This window comes from Chinchilla lanigera, unplaced genomic scaffold (genome assembly GCF_000276665.1).
Source record: "Chinchilla lanigera isolate Chin_1 unplaced genomic scaffold, ChiLan1.0 scaffold00027, whole genome shotgun sequence".
Classification (NCBI taxonomy): domain Eukaryota; kingdom Metazoa; phylum Chordata; class Mammalia; order Rodentia; family Chinchillidae; genus Chinchilla; species Chinchilla lanigera.
The window spans coordinates 2,438,151-2,456,650 of NW_004955428.1; the positions used below are offsets into that span (position 1 = coordinate 2,438,151).

At 37.2% G+C, this 18,500-nt stretch overlaps 1 protein-coding gene across 3 annotated transcripts in view; it reads right to left on the reverse strand.

The window, feature by feature from the left end:
• Positions 1–18,500, reverse strand: part of Ttc29 (tetratricopeptide repeat domain 29) — a 192,749-nt gene that overhangs the window by 59,653 nt on the left and 114,596 nt on the right. For all 3 annotated transcript variants that reach the window (XM_005386666.1, XM_013515339.1, XM_013515340.1), the window contains one exon: positions 13,328–13,556. In XM_005386666.1, the coding sequence (XP_005386723.1) occupies positions 13,328–13,556 (229 nt within the window). The remainder of the gene's footprint in view (positions 1–13,327; positions 13,557–18,500) is intronic.

Here is an 18,500-nt window from a genome sequence, read left to right on the forward strand (position 1 = left end):
TTACACTTGCACATGCTTGAAAAATTTTAGCCAGGAATGCTTAATAACATTTGCATGGTTAAATGAGACAGCAGAAATAACTGGAAGAGCCTCAGGGCATGGTCATCTATTTAAGCATCCACTTGGATTTTCAACATAATTAGTCATATAATTGGGTGCCTAAACTTAGTAGATTCATGTAAGTAATTATAAATTATTAAAAAGTGGTGCTCGTAATGTTTTGTTCTCTATTTCCTGCCAATCAAATTACTAAGGAATATTCACGTTTTATCACATACATTTTAAAATAAGGTTATAGTGTAAGGCCTTAGATGTAGGTGAGTGGACAAGTGAACTCATTCAGATAAGAGGTAGTTAAAGTAGCTAGTTGGACATCTATATTTTTAGGAAGTAGTCCTATGATCAAATCAGAATATCAGTCTCTTCACCTGTGTTTAAGACTTTTCTGAAAAATACACTGTTTCTCTTGCTTACATTACATACAACACAAATAGGTTATATATTGGGATGGAAGAAAATGAATAGCTTTCTCTAATACAGTTTTTTTCTCTGTTTTCATAATCCTGTCAGTGGGTGATGGTAAAACTTTAGGCTAAAAGGATATGAATAGTGTAAATATTAATCTCAAAATTTTATGATAGCTATTTTGACCTAGATTTCCTGACTTCTCTTATTGAAGCCTTTTCTTCAGTATTGATTTTGAAGTTTCATTTCATTTATTTTGCCCATTTTTATTTTTAATATCTGAATTTAAAATATGTGGAGACTTGAAACTAAATATCCCATCCCAGGATAGAAATATCTTTGGAAATATTGAACTAAACTTCCTTTAAGAGTACAGAATACACTTTATTAGCTGTTGATACAATAAGAAGTGCAGACTTAATGTAGAGATGTCAGTGTCAATAAAGGCTAAAATTAGCTGGTATTTTTTTGCTTTTAGGTGCCTGATTCCATGATAGTGGCTAACAAGCACAGTTTGTGGAAGGCATAGCACTTAAATGAAATAACTTTAGTTTTCCCTATCGATCTGACACTGTTGTGTACCTTAAAAGGAATAATGAAAGAAGATGTATTTGCTTAAAGTTTTTGATTGAATGTTAGAATGAAATGAAAGAAAGAAACCCAACTACATTGTAGTATTAAAGGATTTTGGGATGGTGAATTTTGGTCAGTGCTTTTAATATTCATTTCATTGCTACAAAGTTCAGAAAGTTCAGAAAGTAAATATGTTCAAGTACATTTCCGGTGATTCAGATATTTATTTCAGGAAGGTCAAAACACTGATCAGGATGGAGTGGCACTAAAATTAAGATATATACTTCTATTTCTTTTCATGAGATTCTTGCCCAGTTTTTTCTGTATTTAGTACATTGTGTTGATCTCCAAGAGGCAGACATAATCCATGAAAAATGGAAGTATATACCCAGGGGTTGCTATTCAAGTCAGACATCACTTATAAGACACTAGAAGTAATTTCTAAAAAGAATATTTGTCATAAAAGGCATCTAGATTATAGAACGTTCACTCTAACGTGGGAGTTAAAATTACAAGGAAGACAAACTAAAAGGATTTAAAAAAAAGTAAATCCTGGGATCATGAATATTTATATATTTTTTAAAAATCCCAGATCAAAGAAAGTTTGTAAAGAATTAGAAGCCAGTAAAATTCATACCTTCAATATGTTCATTCTTTAAATACCATGGCATATCATTTCCTTTTTCAGAAGAAATTTTATGAATCAATAATCACTAGACTTGCCCTGACAGAGTCTTAACAACAAAGGGTAAAATACACAGAGGAGAGGATTTTTTTTGCCTCCAGATTCAGTCAGCAGTAGAAAGCATTTAGCTACATCGGTATGTTAATCTATGACTACAAGTAGCAGGACATAACTACCACAGAAGGAGAGATAACATTCCCTACTGAGAATGAAACAAATATAAATGTGTGAAAACTGGATTTCTACAGAGCCTCAAACTGATAGGGCTCCAGAATTTACTGTTGTTTTCTATGGTGTAATGACACAACACACTCTTCAAGAGCTTCTAAAACTAGTAATCGAAGACCAAATTGAAGTAAGATTAGCGAAACCTAGCTACATTTTTCTTGGAAGTGGTGAGTTCAGCGTGCGTGGAGAGTTAAGATTGGTAGCACCATCAGCTACCAAGACCTGTGAGCAGAATCTAAAAGAAGTACAGTTTTTGTCTGGGCAATCAAGAATTCTCTTTTATTGAACCAAGGCAGCAGATAGGGAAGGAGATTCTCAGAGGGAGAGAGAAAAAAAACACAGAAAAGAAAAAAAATCTTTCAACCCGAGGGAATCTAGAGTTCCATTATTATTTCCCAACGAAGTAAGCATTAGTTTCTGAAGAAAATATATGATGGTGAGTGAACTGTGTATAAATGAGGAAATATGAAATTTAGGCTCAAATTCTGCCGTCTTTTTGCCTTTAAAACTTAGTTACAATTAAGTATTTTTTTGTTTTGTTTTCAGCACATTTGTCCTCTGAAATTGTTTTACTTTCTTATCAGTAGCAGAAGCCACTGAACTCTCCAGTCAGTCTCTAATGTTGTCTCTGATATCAGAAGTACACTTGTGTAATCTAGTATGACTTAGCAGGAAAGGTATATATCCTTCTTGCACAGTTTTTGAAATCAGCACGGAGTATATAGCTAATATATTGTATCTTTATATTGTGCCTTTGTATCCTGCTGGTCTCTTCAATCTTGTTTCCTGTGACTAAAAATAGAAATAAAAAGCAAAAGATTTTGAGGATCGCTGCCTCTTAAAAAAAAAAAAATCACAGGCAGTTGTATAGCCTATAAACACACTTCATAAGCTGTCATAAAGAGAAATGGTCCTCCCAGTTCTCCCTCGGGTGGGAGCCATCTTGAAGAGCCCTAGAGATTTTGGAGTCAGGGCAGGCTAAAGGAAGTTGTGGTGACAAGCAGTGCTAAAGATCTCAGTTGTTCACCACAAGGAGTGTTCTCTGTCCAAACGAAGTCCACTGTCGGTCTGAATTAGTTTCCAGGGCTCACGCTTTCCGTGAGCAGCTTTAGTGGTCCAGCATGCTTCAGTCCTGTAGCTCCATGATTTTTAGTAAAGTTTCCTACATGATCACTGCAGCAGAGAAAGAGTCAGTGGCCAGGTCTCGGGTGGGCTTGCGCAGGCTTCAGCCCAGATGTGGCTTCTGCCTAGAGCCTATTGGCCAAGACCAGTCACAAAGTCCAGTTGCAAGGGGTTAAGAAGCGCATGCTTCCTGCTCCCAGAAGAGGAGAGAGCTGGAAGCTCATGAGCACTTGTACTTCTACCTCCTGAAGCAACAGTTACTAAACCCTGGAATTATAAGCACTAATTGTACATGTTCATGAAGACAGCAGAGAGATCTTAGGATTCATCATATTCATCAGAGAGTGATTTATCATTTAAAAATTCTAATGATCCTCTTATTTATTTATTTATTTTTTGGTACTGGGAATCGAACTCTGGACCTTGCACTTGCCAGGCAGATGCTTATGCCACTGAGCTATATCCCCGGCCCTTCCTTTTTCATTTTTATAAAGAGGTTTACATTCACTCATACTGATGAAAAAATACTGATGAAAAAATTTTGAAATTCAGGGAGAGTTTACAGAAGTTTTTTTTTTTTTTTTTTCCTGGTACTGGGAACCAAACTCACTACCTTGCACTTGCTGGGCAGGCACTGTGCCGCTGAGCTAAATCCCCAGCCCCTCAGAAGTTGAATTAAAAGGCAGATTCCCAGATTTTGGCCTCAGAACCCAAAAAATCTTGTCCCCTGCTGCCTGAATGATTTTAAGAAGGCTTACTAATTTGGGCCGTAGGAAATCTACCAATGTTAAAAAAAATCTGAATTGCTCTGAATAGGTTAAAGGGCTTTTTAGGCAAAATACCGTAACAGTTTGATCAGATTGGTTTCCTTTACAAACCTCAATATATAACTTCAATGCTCTGAAGGAATGGCTATTTTCACTGCAAAAGAAATTAAGTTGGAGGAGGGTTAAGGAAGAACATGGGTTATTTTCACAATTTAGAGTGAATATTGGATTTTTGAAACATTGTCCATGGTTTAAAAGTATTTCATCAAGTTTTACTGTAAAAAGTGGGTTATTCAACAAATCCAACTGTTCAGTGCACCAACCATTGTGCGTGCTGCTAGGGCTGCAATAATAACCACAGTTGCTCTTCTGCACTAGACACTTTATTTTAGAGTAGTATTGGCTCAAAGTAACAAAAACTCTGCTCAAAGTGGCTTAAGAAACCAGAAAGATTGGGTGTTGAAGACATATTGGTCAAAGGACTCAAAATTCAGATAGGAGGAATAAATTTAGAGATCTATTGTACCACATGGTGACTAGCTAACAAGAAAATGTTGTATTTTGAAAAGCACAAAGCATATTTTATTTTATTTTATTTGTTTGGTTTTTTTGGTTTTTCTCCAGTACCGGGAACCAAACTCACGACCTTGCGCTTGCCAGGCAGGCGCTTTGCCGCTGAGCTAAATCCCCAGCCCCCACAAAGCATATTTTAAATGTTCCCTCCATAAAAATAAATATATGAGGTAATGCATACCTTAACTAGCTCACTCTGCAATATATATATATATATATACATCTTCCAAAACATTATGATGTATACTGTTTATTTGCATGATTTTCATTTGTCAATTAAAATTAATAAAATAAATAAGGAAATATGTCTCCCATACAAAGTGGTGGTAATTATTGGGTTGGTTAATTTAGAAGTCATGAAACATCTAGGTCCTACACTTTCTTGCTGTCATCTCAGCATTTTGATAGGTTAGTGGTAAGTTGGCTCCAGCAATCCCGTGCATCACATATGAACCTTTAAACCAGGCAGCAGGGACTCTCCTTGTCCTTTGTTCCTTTTTCAGAATGAAAAAAACAATTATGGTTGGATCTTAAACGTCCTGTAAAGGCCCATGTGATAATAGCTTGGTCCTAAGCGTGTGGTGCCACAAGAAGCTGATGGGCCCGTGAGGAGGAAGGGCCTAACAGGAGAAAGTTAGGTCATTGGGGCTTTCCCTTAAAAGGAATCCTGAACTGTAACCTTCTCTCCTCTCTTCTTGCTCCCTGACCAGTATGAGATGAGCAGGCTTCTTTGCCACATGCTCCCACTTCTATGATGTTCTGTCTCGCCACAGACCCAAAGCAACTGCACCAACCGTGAGCCGAAATGGTGAGCCAACATTAACTTTTCTCCTTTTTAAATTGCTTGTGTCAGGTATTTGTTCCAGCAACAGAAATTTCATTAATGCCAAAACTTTCGTAGGGATTTCTCAGAAGATTGTCTTCTCTCATGTCACTGATTATAATTGTGTCACTTCCTACAGAATTATGCCTCTGCTTACAGCAGTCACTGGTGAGTGCAATGGTCTCAGCAATTGGTCTTTACAGGAGCACATATTCAACAGTGAAGGATAGAGAAAGACCTCCCTTTCCCTAGGAATGTGACAAGTTGAGAGGTAAGAACATAGCAGGATTCTTTCACCAGGATTGAATGTTAAGAAGTTGAATGTTATAGTTTAGATCTATAATGCCTCCCTTCCCTAAAGCTTCATATAGTCAGAAGTGGGGCTTTTAGAAGGTGATTGGTTTTCCTTAATTCTATGTTTCTGTTTCTTATTCCAAAAAACCTTAAAGTGTTACTGTAGAGTATAATCGAGGAACTTGAAGTCATTGTTAAGGATTTCTCATATAAACCTTTACCCGCTATGGTGGATTGAGAACTGGTGGTCAGTTTATAACACCCAGCTGAACTAAGTGTGGTGCTGTGTGTGGGAGGCCCACCTGAGGGTTGTTGCCAGCAGAATAAGAGGCAAAACTGGAGAAGAAGAAAGAAGGCTGCTGGGAGCTGAGAGAGGCTGTTGGGAACTGAAGAAGGCTGTTGGGAGCTGGCAGGAGTTGTTGGGAGCCTGCTGGAAGCTGAGAGAAGCTGTAAGGAGCTGTTGGTTCTCTTGGAGGAGCTTGTCATGCTGGCTTTCCTGATGAACTTGGCTGTTTTCATTCTCCAAGGAGCTCGGGACCTTGTTGTCACTGAGAATGGCTTCCGTTCACCTTGGGGAAGATCTGGTCTTCACTTTGAGCATCGCTTCCTGGCTCTGGAGGAGATGGTGCACTACTCATTCTCCTGGAGAAGCTTGCTGCATTGGCTTCCCTGATGGGAACTCAGCTGTCTTGATCATCGGAGGAGCTAGGCTCACTGTTGCTGAGGATGGCTGTGGTGCGTTTTGGGGGAGCTGTGGTTCTTATTTTGCTTGTGACTTCCTGGATCCAGTGCAGATCCCTCAGCCTGCTAGAACAGATCCTTCATCCCACTGGTGCAGACCTACTGGATTCCACCACTGACTTTTGGGCCTTCCCAGTGGAAACAGACCTGCATGAGATATTGTTATGGGCTGTAGACCTCCAGCTCGACTTGTGGGAGGCATTGTTATGAGCTCTCGGTCCTCAGCTGGACTCATGTAGGACATTTCTGTGGGATCCAGGCCCTCAACTGAATTCTTGGTCTATAATGTGTGGACAGATTTCTTGTACTCTCTTGTATATGATTCTTTGGGTGACTATTATAAATAATTTATAAAATGTGTCCTGTATTAAACTGTTCCTCTTGCAAAACACCCCAAACCATGACACCCACCTATTCCACAATATGTTAATATACTTGTGATATCATAGCAAAAGCAATGTAAAGGAGTTATTTACTTGGGGCTTATTGCAAACCATACTGGGAACAATGATGTCTTAAAAACTCATGGTTTTCAATATTTCTTTAAATTTAGTTAGAGCAAAATAAAATTTAAAAGCACAAGTATTTTTTCAGAAATGTACAAATCATAGACTTAAAGAACTAAGAAAGAATTCAAAATTTAAGCCATCTAATCACTTTCTCGTACTTCAATTTTACAAGTGAGGAAACTTATCCAATACAAAGAATCTTGGTTCATAAGGGCATTAGGACTTAATGTATCAAATAATTATATGTTTGATATATCTTATATCATATACCCCATAGTGTTGCAATATCACTAATATCAATACCAAAGAAAATAGTCTCTGAGAACAATCTACTTCTTTTTTGTAGAATGAGGAATTATTTAGGATATACTCACTAGAAATGTACAGTCAAATTGCTCTGTTTTAAAATCACTTGGAGTTTTTCCTTTCTGTGTGCTTATACTATTAAGTGGGTACATATAGAAGATGAATTGCTTTTATCATCAACATCACCAATCTCTTTTGCTTTTTAAAAATTTACTTTTGTTAGGGCTCCATGTAGAAGTAGTTGATTGTAGTTCTGTATTCAAAGATGTATATAATGATCCTGAAATAATTTCTCATAGCAAATAGCAAGGCAGCCATCAAAGCTCACAAAGCCGACACTAGAGACTTCCTCTGTGCAAAAGCCTGCGATGATCTGGAGTCAGAAGTTACCCAGGTTAAAATATATTACCCATTTTAAGCCAAGTAAGGTTTCTGCAAGCTGAGAGAAGAATGTGAAAGAAATCAAAACAAACCCCCTTTAAAAATGGCCCAGGATGTGAGGGCGATCTGGCTGCGACATCTGTCACCCCATTGATTGCCAGGGTTGATTCGGCTGATCTGGCTGGCTAGGCGGGTGTCCCCTTTCTCCCTCAACGCTCCATGTGCATCCCTCCGGAAGTTGCCTGCTCGGTGGAAGAGGACAACCAACCCTGATAGAGGAGGACCATTCCTCGGTCAAGGGTATACAAGTAGCTGTGATCCCCTGCTAGAACCTGTGAGCTCAAGGCCACCTTGAACTGCACAGGGAGACCCTGTCTCCAAAAGGAAAAAAAAAAAAAAAAAAAAAAGAATGGCCCAGCTTCTAGGCAATGAGATCACGGGTACTGAAACAGTGTTTTGAAAGAAGAGACAGGTTACGTAAGCACCGGAGAAATTCGATCCAATACTGAACTATGGAGGTTCTGAAACTGGCAGTTGTCTGCTTGACTGAAACTGAAAATGCCTCAACGGAATACTATTTCCTCGTTTTTGTGTGTGCTGGAGATTGAACTCAGGGCTTTGAGGATGCTAATCACGGACACCCTCGCTGAGCTACACCCACAGCCTCTCCATTTAATTTGCATTCACTTTCATTTTATTGTAAGTCCCACAGTACATTATTGTTATTTTTGCTTTACATAGTCAAACATTTTTAAAACAATTTTAAATATAAATATTTTTGCAGACTCTCTTTTTCTTTTCTTTGTTGTAGTGCTGAGGATGGAACGCAGGGCCTTCACGAGCTAACCACAGGCTGTACCACTGAGGTACACTCCCAGCCTGGGGCATATTTTTAGTTTTCATTTCTTTGTGTAGGCCCACATTTCTACCTAGATTCATTTTCCTTCAGTTTGAAGAACTTTCTTTAACATTTCTCCTACAGGTGTGTTAGGGATGAATTCTCTCAGCTTTTGTGTGCCTAGAAATAAAATGTTTATTATTTTGAAAAGATATTTTGAAAGATATTTTCACTGAGCAAAGAATTCTAGGTCTTACAGTTTCTCTTTTCTTTCAACACTTTAAATAAATATGGCATTCCACTCTCTTCTGGCTTGTACTGCTTCCAGTGAGAGATCCGCTCCTAACTTTGCTCCTGTATACGTGCTGTGTCCTTCCTCTCTGACCAAATGCCACCCTGGCTGCTTCCAGGATGTTTCCTTATCACAGGTTTTCAAGCCCTGTGATTATGATTGGTTTAGTGTTTTGTTGTTTTTTGCTCAGTGTCCACTGAGCTTCTTAAGTCTGCTTTCATCGTTTTCATCAAATTCAGAAAAAACCGCTACTATTTAAAAAATTTTTTCCTCTTGCCTCTTATTCCTCCCCGCCCCATGGCTCTTCAACTTATTCCTGTTAAGTTTTCTGCAGCTGATCCACAGTTCTCTGACAGGCCCTATTTGTTTTTCTTCAATATTTTATCTCTGCGTTTCAGTTTGGATAGTTTCTAAGGCTCTGTCTTCGAGTTCACTGTTTTCTCTGCATTGTCTAATCTGCTGTTTTCATCTTGGCCATTTCATTTCTTTCTTCTAGAAATTCAATTTGGGTCTTTCTAAAATTTCTTCCCTGACTCTACAAGTTCAACCTTTCCTCTAAGTCTTTGAAGATATGAACTGCATACTTTTGGTCTTTGTCTGCCAATAATATCATTTATGTACTCTTGAGTCAGTTTCTCTTTATTTTCTCCTTGTTGTATGTCATGTTTTCCTGCCTCTTGACATGTCTAGGTAATTTTGATTGCATTCCAGATATCGAAAATTTTACTTCATTTAATTGCTAGGTATTTTTTTCTCCTATTATTATTCTTGGGTTTTGTTCTTATCAGTTAGGTTACTTAAAGAAGTTTGATCTTTTTAGTGCTTATTTTTCTGTTTAGTTATGTTGCACCAAAGTAGTCTTTCATCTAGAGCTAATTATTCCCCACTACTAAGGCAATGCCCATAATATGTAAGAAAGTGCAACATATATAAAGAATCTTGGGCTGGAATATTAGAGACTGGGATTATAGATCCATTTTGTCCTTTGGGCATTATCATATGACCGGCTTTCCCTGGGCCTGAGGACATTTGGAATTTTTTTTTTTTTGGTACCAGGAATCAAACTCAGGACCTTATGCTTGCCAGACAGGCAATTGTGCTGCTGAGCTATTTCCCTGGCCCACCTGAGGACATTTGGAAATAAAGATATGGACCAATGGATTTCTCTGATACCATACAACTGAATCATTTCATGATTCTGCAAGACTCAAAAAAAGATCAAGAAGATTTTACTTATTTTCATAAGATGGAAAGAAAGTGTAGGAAAAGTAAAGGATTTAGAAGCAGAGCCATTGCAAACTGAAGTTTAAGAAGAAAAAAAATCACATTGAGTAGAGAGTCTCGCATATTCACGAACTGCGAGTTCTAGCAACAGTGGAGAGGAGGGGAGGGGAAGGGGATGGCTGAGGAAACATGGAGGAGAAGCAGGACACAAGACTGGAAACAGGAGGATGACCTGAAAATCTGCAGATGAAATAATTTGCTCAGTTTAGCAACCTCAACAGTGCTACTGAGGAAAAGAAAAGTTGCTGATGATATAAGAGAGCTAAGAATGTCTTTACATTTTAGCAGAAAGATTTCCTTAGACTTGGCATTTGTACAGTTATTTGATATGTAATGATAATGATAATAATAATAATGCATCTCCTTTTGTGGAAGCCCTCAGAAACCTATGTTTGCAGTGCGGGATTGACAAAATGCCCATGGAAATCTATATTGTACTTTTAAAGACTATAAAATACTTAGGAAGATGCTCTTACTGAGGAAGCACGATCAGTTCCAGAGGAACCTATCACTGATCTGTGTTGAACGTGAGGTAACAACCTAAAAAAACTCAAATTGAAACCTTTTGCTGAACATCACGAAGCTGTTGAGTGCTCATTGCGGTGTTAGACACCACATCAGTAGGATCTTGTGTCATAGCTTCTCTCACTGACACCACACTACCAGGAAGGCGAGCTTTGATTCAGTCATAGTGTGTGCAGGACCATTTTCTGTGTCATGTTTTGGAACACTGTAGGAAGGGTAGAGATTTGCTGTGTGATGACAGGATGGATGAAACCTGCTCTTGTCTTTTCATTTAATACCATGCCTTCCTCCTCATTATTAAGACTATTTAATAAATAGAAGTAGCTGACCAAGCTTAGAATACAGAGATTCACTTGTGACTGTGGGTTTTTCACATTCTTTAACTACAAGGATGAGTTCACCAATGAAAAACATAACCAAAGAATATAGTAGGGAAATGGCATGACATTAAACCCCTAGCGTAACGTGAAGAAACAGAAACCAGGGGCTGTGAGACAGTCGTGGTTTTGACTATTTTCTTCTGAGAATATTAAATTATTCATAAAACTAGGGTGATATTTTTGCTACTCAAGTAAACCTTTACATGCATTTCACACATCTTCAAGTACTGACAAGCCAGCATTTTCATCTAGTCCTTTACTCAGGGTTTGTATATTATTTCTCTGATAAAATTCACCTTTGGCTACAATAGCAAGGTGCATTAAAGTCATGTTACTGATATAATTATTATCAATGACATGGTTAACAATGTTGGCTTTTAAATGGTTATTATTACATGTCTAGGTTCCATTGCTACATTTGTTTTTGTATTGCTGCTTCACATCCGGTTCTGTGATCTCCAAAAGACAAGATGAATTAGACGTTCCCACTTAAATTTTTTCCCCTCCTTTATTGGAGAGATAATAGTTCCAGTAAGGAAGGCGAACTATACTCTGGAGAAATCAGCAGAAATTCATAGGTCCTGAAGCCTTAAAAGCCAGCCACTTTCAGTTGCTTCAGGCTTGAATAATTTTTTTGAAGTGCAAAAAATTTGAGTTCTTTTCTAAATTCCTAAAATTTGGGAGAGGAATCTCTTCCTGTTTTGATACTGGGAAGGGAAGGAGAAATATGAGTCACTCGAACCGTGCGTAAGTGTCAGCAGAGTGAGAAGGTGCCTGTATGTGTCAGGTTCCCTCTGAAAAGCGTAGAGATGAGAGCGTTTTGCTGGTGAGTCACTGTTCTATTTCATCTGGGGACCTGAGTGCTCTCACTGCTTTATTCCCTTAGGGGGTCATGTTCCTCTGCTTAAAAGAATATTGCCTGCTCTCCAAGCTAATGATTTGTTTGGAGGACGGAAGTCTCAGAGGTGATGAGAACTGTACAGCTTTTATAATGTATCTTTCAGGTCTTTGATCTGCTTTTTTCTGAATGCATGGGACCCTTTGGTAGCAAGATTAAAGATGCCTCTTCATAGAAGAAAGGCAAAAGTTGAAAACTTAAAAGCGACTCAGGTTTCCAAATAATATTTTTGTATTTTTTCATTTTGTCAACATCATGTTTGGTGAGTGTCGTTCTTCATTCATGTGATAATTGGATGGTAATCCAAATACAGTGTGGGATCATAGGATTTCTAGGGAAACTATGAATTTTGTTTTTAAAAAATGGTTCGGGCAAATGAGTTTATGATCAGGGCACATATACTTGTCTTGAATTATATTTAACTCAATAAATATTTAATTGGGAGTTTGGTTGTCAAATGTTGTGTCTTTTGTAGAAAATACCAGGAATCAAGATGTGTCTGTGAAAGAGTGATACTCTTAATTGAGCAACTGAGGCATTCCAGAAATGGCCATGGCGGGATGCTGGATATGACAGATGATAAGTCATAGAGAGAAATGAATGACAATCATTTTGGGAACAGAGAGAAGAAACTACATTCTAAAGTAAATAATTTTTTTTTTGTGCCTCATTTACTATTATTTACTAGTTTATTCTATGGAGAAAATCAATACGAGAATGGATTATTGGCTTATCTAAATGACTGAGGAAGGAGAAAGCAAGCTTGAATCACAAAGATTTTGCCTCATGTCTCTAACGGAGCTCTGCTTAAATATTTCAAAATCTTTGCATTGAAAAGTTTGATTTGAAAACAGATAATTGTGTAACCTGAAGGTATATCATGGGCAGTACTTTGTTTTTTGGTTGTTGTTGTTTTGTTGTTTATTTTTTGAATACTCCATTTTAATGTTCTTAGCTGAGGATGAGAACCTAACAAGCTGACACACAGTGTCAGCTCAGTGAAGAACGACAGGTATGTATTGTGGAAAATAAAAACAATAACAGAATTAGTTAATCAAGTTGACACACAGAGCTGATCCTTCTAGTCCCTTTAGCTGTTGTTTTTGACTATTTTAACTGTAACTATTCATAAGAAAATATATAGGGATAAAAGTAGTTATTGCGGGAAATTATATCAAATCTTTTCTAAATTAATATTCAAGCTCAAATTGATAAAAAAGAATAGGAAAATTAATTTCTATCAGTAAAATAAATGTCTAATACATCTATCAGTATTTGCTCTTGTTCAATGAACATCTCTCAACCTTTGTCCCTGTTCTTATATGATATGATACTGAGCATTTTAAAAAGCACACACACTTCACATTCCTTACAACTGACCAGTACATATTATGGACTACTTGAGATGACTGGGGAGAAATCAGATTTATCGGGTAGGAGAAATCATTACTGCTATATTTATGCGTGTCTTAAATGTTGAAGGTATAACTTGGCACAAAAGTATATTCCACCTTCATGTAATAAAGAATTGATGAGAAACAAACTACCAGTCAAATGAAAGTCAATGGTGGAACAACTTTTCCAATGAATAGGACTTACCTATTAGAATGATACAAGAGAGTTTTCAAAACTGAAAGCCTTACCAACAACCAGATCAAGTTCAGTGTCACGTCTGCACTCCTTCCATGACAGCAAGTAGTCCAGGCTGGAGAGGTCTTGGGATTCTATATAATTATTCATTGCCAGCATCATCTGATGAGCTTTGGCTATTCCGTAATGAACTTGTGTTTCTTCCATCAGACACGTGTTCATTAGCTCTACTGTTGTGTCAAAAGCTTGCTGAAAATACGCAGAAGCTTTGTTGTACTGTCCCTAATAAGGGAAGACACAAAATATTTTTCTTAATTTTCTTTTGTCAGTTCACATGTTTGCTCAGCTCACCTGCTATGGTATACACTGACCTCTGAACAATTCTTCAAGCAGAAAGGGGTGATGAACCAGCTCTCTATTACAACAGGCTTCTTTCTAACAGTATTATTGCTTGCTCTTCAAGTTCTTGAAATTAATTAGGCAGAAAGCTGTGCCTATTAGATTGAATTATATGAAACTTAAGTTCTTTTAGATAAAAGTGCTCAAAAAATTGTCAGTTTCACATGGTTCAATCTAAGGTATTCTAGTGAAAAGAGATTAGGGAAAGAGTGAGATATCTCATTGATTTGGGTAGAATTTTTATCACTTGTATCAGTGTATTTATCTAAAGAAATATTTTTTAGTTACCTTTATTTTCAGGCTCAGAAAGTCATTTTTAGAACCCATTTACACAATGGCCAGTGAATATAAACATATCCATCAGCTAATTTTGTTACTGATCTTGCTATCCAACCATGTACCTGTCATTCTTCATAGAAAATTTTGAGGTAACCTAGATTTTAATGCCACTAGCACAAATACAAAAATCACTTAAGTATCTACCTCTTCACTAAGTTCATTGTCATATTTCATATTGTGAAAATTTAAGATTTGGGGTTTTTCTGTTTGTTTGGTGTGGTTTGGTTTTGGTCACCCTCCCTTCTCCTAAAAGCTATCATTCCTGCTCCCCACCAAAGTCTTTACATAGCTTTTGTGAACCATCAGGGCCAGTGGCAAGTACTTTATTATGTCATTAGCCTTTGCAAGTCACACACTGGAGAATGTAGTCTTATTTCACTGATAATAAAATCAAGTCTTAAAGAAGACTCTCTTCTGGCACCTCCAAGTCTTCTGAAGATCCTCACTAAAATTATTTCTTAAAGCAGGATACTGTTTCTAGCATCGAAATATACTTGGAAAGACTCTAGGGAACAAAATTTCCTTTCTTCACTGACTTATGATTCTTCAGGATCATTTCCACTATTTCCCTTGTTCCACGCACACAAAGAGAGACACGCATGGTACCAAACACAAACAGAAGTAGTAACTTCTAGTGGTCCCTAGCACAGAGTGGGAGCAGCTCAAATACTCCAAACCAAAGTAATGATCAACAGATGGAATTATTGCTCTGATCAGAACAGTACATATTACCTGTATGTGTTCAGCTCTCACACTGTTCCCCATAAACATGTTCACTTAAAAACAAATTCAAAAACATGCATGAATAGTCTTTAGGAAAGAAATCCTTATAAGAAACTGTTCTACCATGAGTTTTTATTTGTGCTTTGGTTGTTTGAGAGTCTTGTTATGTAGTCTAGGTCAGACTTTGTACCTGGCATGGCCTCGAACTTGTGATCCTCTTGCCTCCTGAGTGCTGGGATTACCCACATGTACCACTATGCCCAGCATTTACTATGGATTTTTAAGTCATCTTCTGACAACGTTTTATGAAGGAAATTGACATGGAACACCATAGGAACAGCTTTATACCATTCACTAGTGCAGCTAAATGCAAATCTCCCTGGAGCTCAGGTAGGAATCAAACTGATTGAAAAAGAATTTGCTAGCAAGACGAGGAGGGGATAAAACAGATCATATGTGAGTTATGCAACCTAAACCAGCAGGACATGAAGCAGCGTGTGTCATACACAAGGATGGCCAAAAGTGAACTGTTTAGGCCAATGATGCTTTCTAACTAAATTTAATTTAAACAGAGTCCCTCTGTGTTTTATGAGTAATAACTTCTGTCTGTTAAGGTTTTGTCTGTTAACAATTCTTTTATTTCAAATTATTAAACAAAATTTACATGAGAAAAAGATTACTTAACTAGGAAAAAATAAAACTAACAAAAGACGTGTACGCCAGTTAAGTAAACTCTGGCTGAGCAGTGATACAAATATTACTGATGATGAAAATGAACTAGTTAAAACTGTAGATTATCCTAGTAGACATCAGAGACATAGGAAAACTATGTGAAAATGTATGACTGCCTTTTTCTAAGAAACAGGGTAATATAAGTATTTTTTTTTCCTATACTAGGGATTGAGCCCAGAGCTTTTGTCCTAGCCTTATTTAAAAAAAATATTTTTAGTTTTGAGAAAACATCTTGTTAAGTTGCTCAGTTACCCAAGCAGCAGCTGAACTTGAAATCCTCTTGCTTAGTCTACCAGAGTGCTGGGATTATTGGCATTTCCTCCATTCTTTGCTGATAAATTTAATTATCTAACTGTTCTAGTTATATATATGAGCTTTAAGCTATTTGTTTTAGGTGAGAGTTTCAACTAAGAAATTTGGACTATAAATAAATGGACATATATTTGAATTTCAAGAATTATTTTTATATTGTTATGTTAAATTAACTCATTCATTTGTTGGTTCACTCATTTATGCAACTAATATGTACTCAGCTCACAGGCAGTGGCGGTTCAGCAATGAATGCAGTTTACAGTCATCTTGCTGAACTTGCTGTTAGGTGAAGCAGCGATATACTTGAAACTTTCATTGGATCTTATTTAACAAGTGCTTCCCTCCCTAAAATAGGAGGACCACAGTTGAATAATTATTCTTCCTTCAGATTGTTCCTAAAATTCCATCTTTGACACATACACAACTACCACAAAACAGAGGTCAGTATACATTTTTCTAGTTTAAAATACTGCTAAGGAAATACAATATTAACACTCAGATTTTAATTCTCATACATACCTTTTTGCAATGAGAATTCATTATCGTGTATTGCATTTTCAGTTTTTAATCCTGAATTTATTATCTAAATTTAATCTGTAAAATTTCCCGACAACATTCTATAGTTAGTTCCTGTTATCAAATAATTTCCGTTCTATTACAAAATTCAGAAGATTCCAGAAATTAGCCCCAGCAATCTTAAATATGAGTTTTAAATAGAACGTGGATTTACACACTTTATGATACATCTTACTGGGAGAAGGCACCTTCAGCTTATATTATACATAACCCCGATAAGCATTTAGTGGATAATTCCAGAAGAGGATCTCAGTGACATCACAGATGTGGAAACCAAGCTTGAATTATTACATAATAATAGAACTTTCAAGCGTTATTCTGATTCTTTTCAGATCCTTCTTCATGTCCAAAATGTCATACTAACTAAGCAAGCTCAAAATAAATGGGTATTTTCTCAGTATTAATGATAAATCATTTTCCTACTATTTTAGTGTTGGGACCACCTTTCTTTTAGCTATGTGATTATTCTCAGCTCTTATTAAGGAATATCAAATCTTATAAAAGGTCTGTAGTGATTATCTTCCTGAAAACATCTTCTTTTGGCTATTTTATATTAATTATATATTTTCAATTAACACCCCATCAAAAGGTCGTCCTAGGGAGTGAAGGATGGTCTATCAAGATTACATAGTAAAAGGTAAACTAACTAGGATAAAGGATATTTTTAAGATGTTATAATTTTGATTATTTGATTTTAATTATCATTATAATAATCATAGAAGATGCTCTTATATTCTTCCAAGTGCAATTTTGATCATAATTTTTGCCTTATATTATTTCTTGGAAATTATTGTGAGGAGTACAATTGCAATACATCAAAGTAATACAAAGCCAGGAAGTGGCTATAAACTACAACAAGGGTGGTTTATAGCAGGTCTAATAGGTAGACTCATGAATAGTAGCAATACTAGATTTTCTTTTGCAAACTTAGGATAAGTTTTCAAAATGTTAAAATACTGAGCAAAAATGAAATAGGAGTCTGGAGTGTGAAAAGTGAGAGGACACTACTCTCCACTGGTTTGAAATTGATTACAAAATTAGTTCAATGACCTGACAGGTGTTTGCTTGCTGATTCTGTACCAAGAACACTGCTAGGCATCAGAATAAAAGAGTAAACAGGCAGATTGGGTCCCTGTTCTCAGCAAGGCAGGGTGATGTTGAAGTGGTTTCTAAGCCCCCTGGAAAATGTGGCACTTCACTGCAACTGAACGGCAGGAAGCCAGCAATGCGAAGTTGAGATCAGAGAGCACTGCATGTAGAGCACTCCATCCAAGGTGCATACATGCCTGAAGCAGGAACTAGCGTGGCATGTTTGAAGAACTCCACAGAGGTCACTTTGGGTGTGCTGGAGTGGGGATAGAAAATAGTAGGAAGGAGTGGGGTGAGAGATGAGTGAGAGCCATTGAATATTTCAGGACAGAGCAAGGTTTTATATTTATGTTCTCAGAAGAATAGGAATTGTATTAGTCAGCTTTTTCATAGATGGGACACATTATATGACACCCTCAATCGAAAGGAGGAAAATTTTATTTTGGCTCATGGTTTCAGAAGGTTCAGTCCTTGGCAGCTGGCTCCAAAGCAGAAACAGCATGATGGAAGGGAAGCATGGAGCAAAGCTACTCAGCCCATGGGATCCAGAAGACAGAGAAGAGGAGAAACTAGGGACAAAATAAACCTTTCTGATTCATGCCTCCAGTGACCCATGTCCTTCAACCAGCCATGGTCTATTCAGCCATGAATATACTCAATCCATGGAACTCATCCATGGATTAATCTACTGATGAGTATAGCACTCCCATGATCCAATCACCTTCCCCAAACCCCTCTTCCAGACATATGAGACTCTTAGGGGACATACTAGTTCTAAACCATAACAAGAGGTAATTCAAGTGTTTTAGGCAAAGAAATAATGCAATTTGATTTATATTTTAAAAGGATTATTTGACCTCTTGTAGACATTGGGTTACAGCCAGTGATATTAGGATAGACAGATGGGAGAACAGTATGTGCAAAGAAAATGAGTGTAGAGGTTCCTACAATAGTCCAGGAGATAAAATATAGTGTCATAAGATGATGTGATAAGCCAGGTATGGTGGCACATGCTTGTAATCCCAGCACTCAGGATGCTGAGGCAGGAGGATTGTT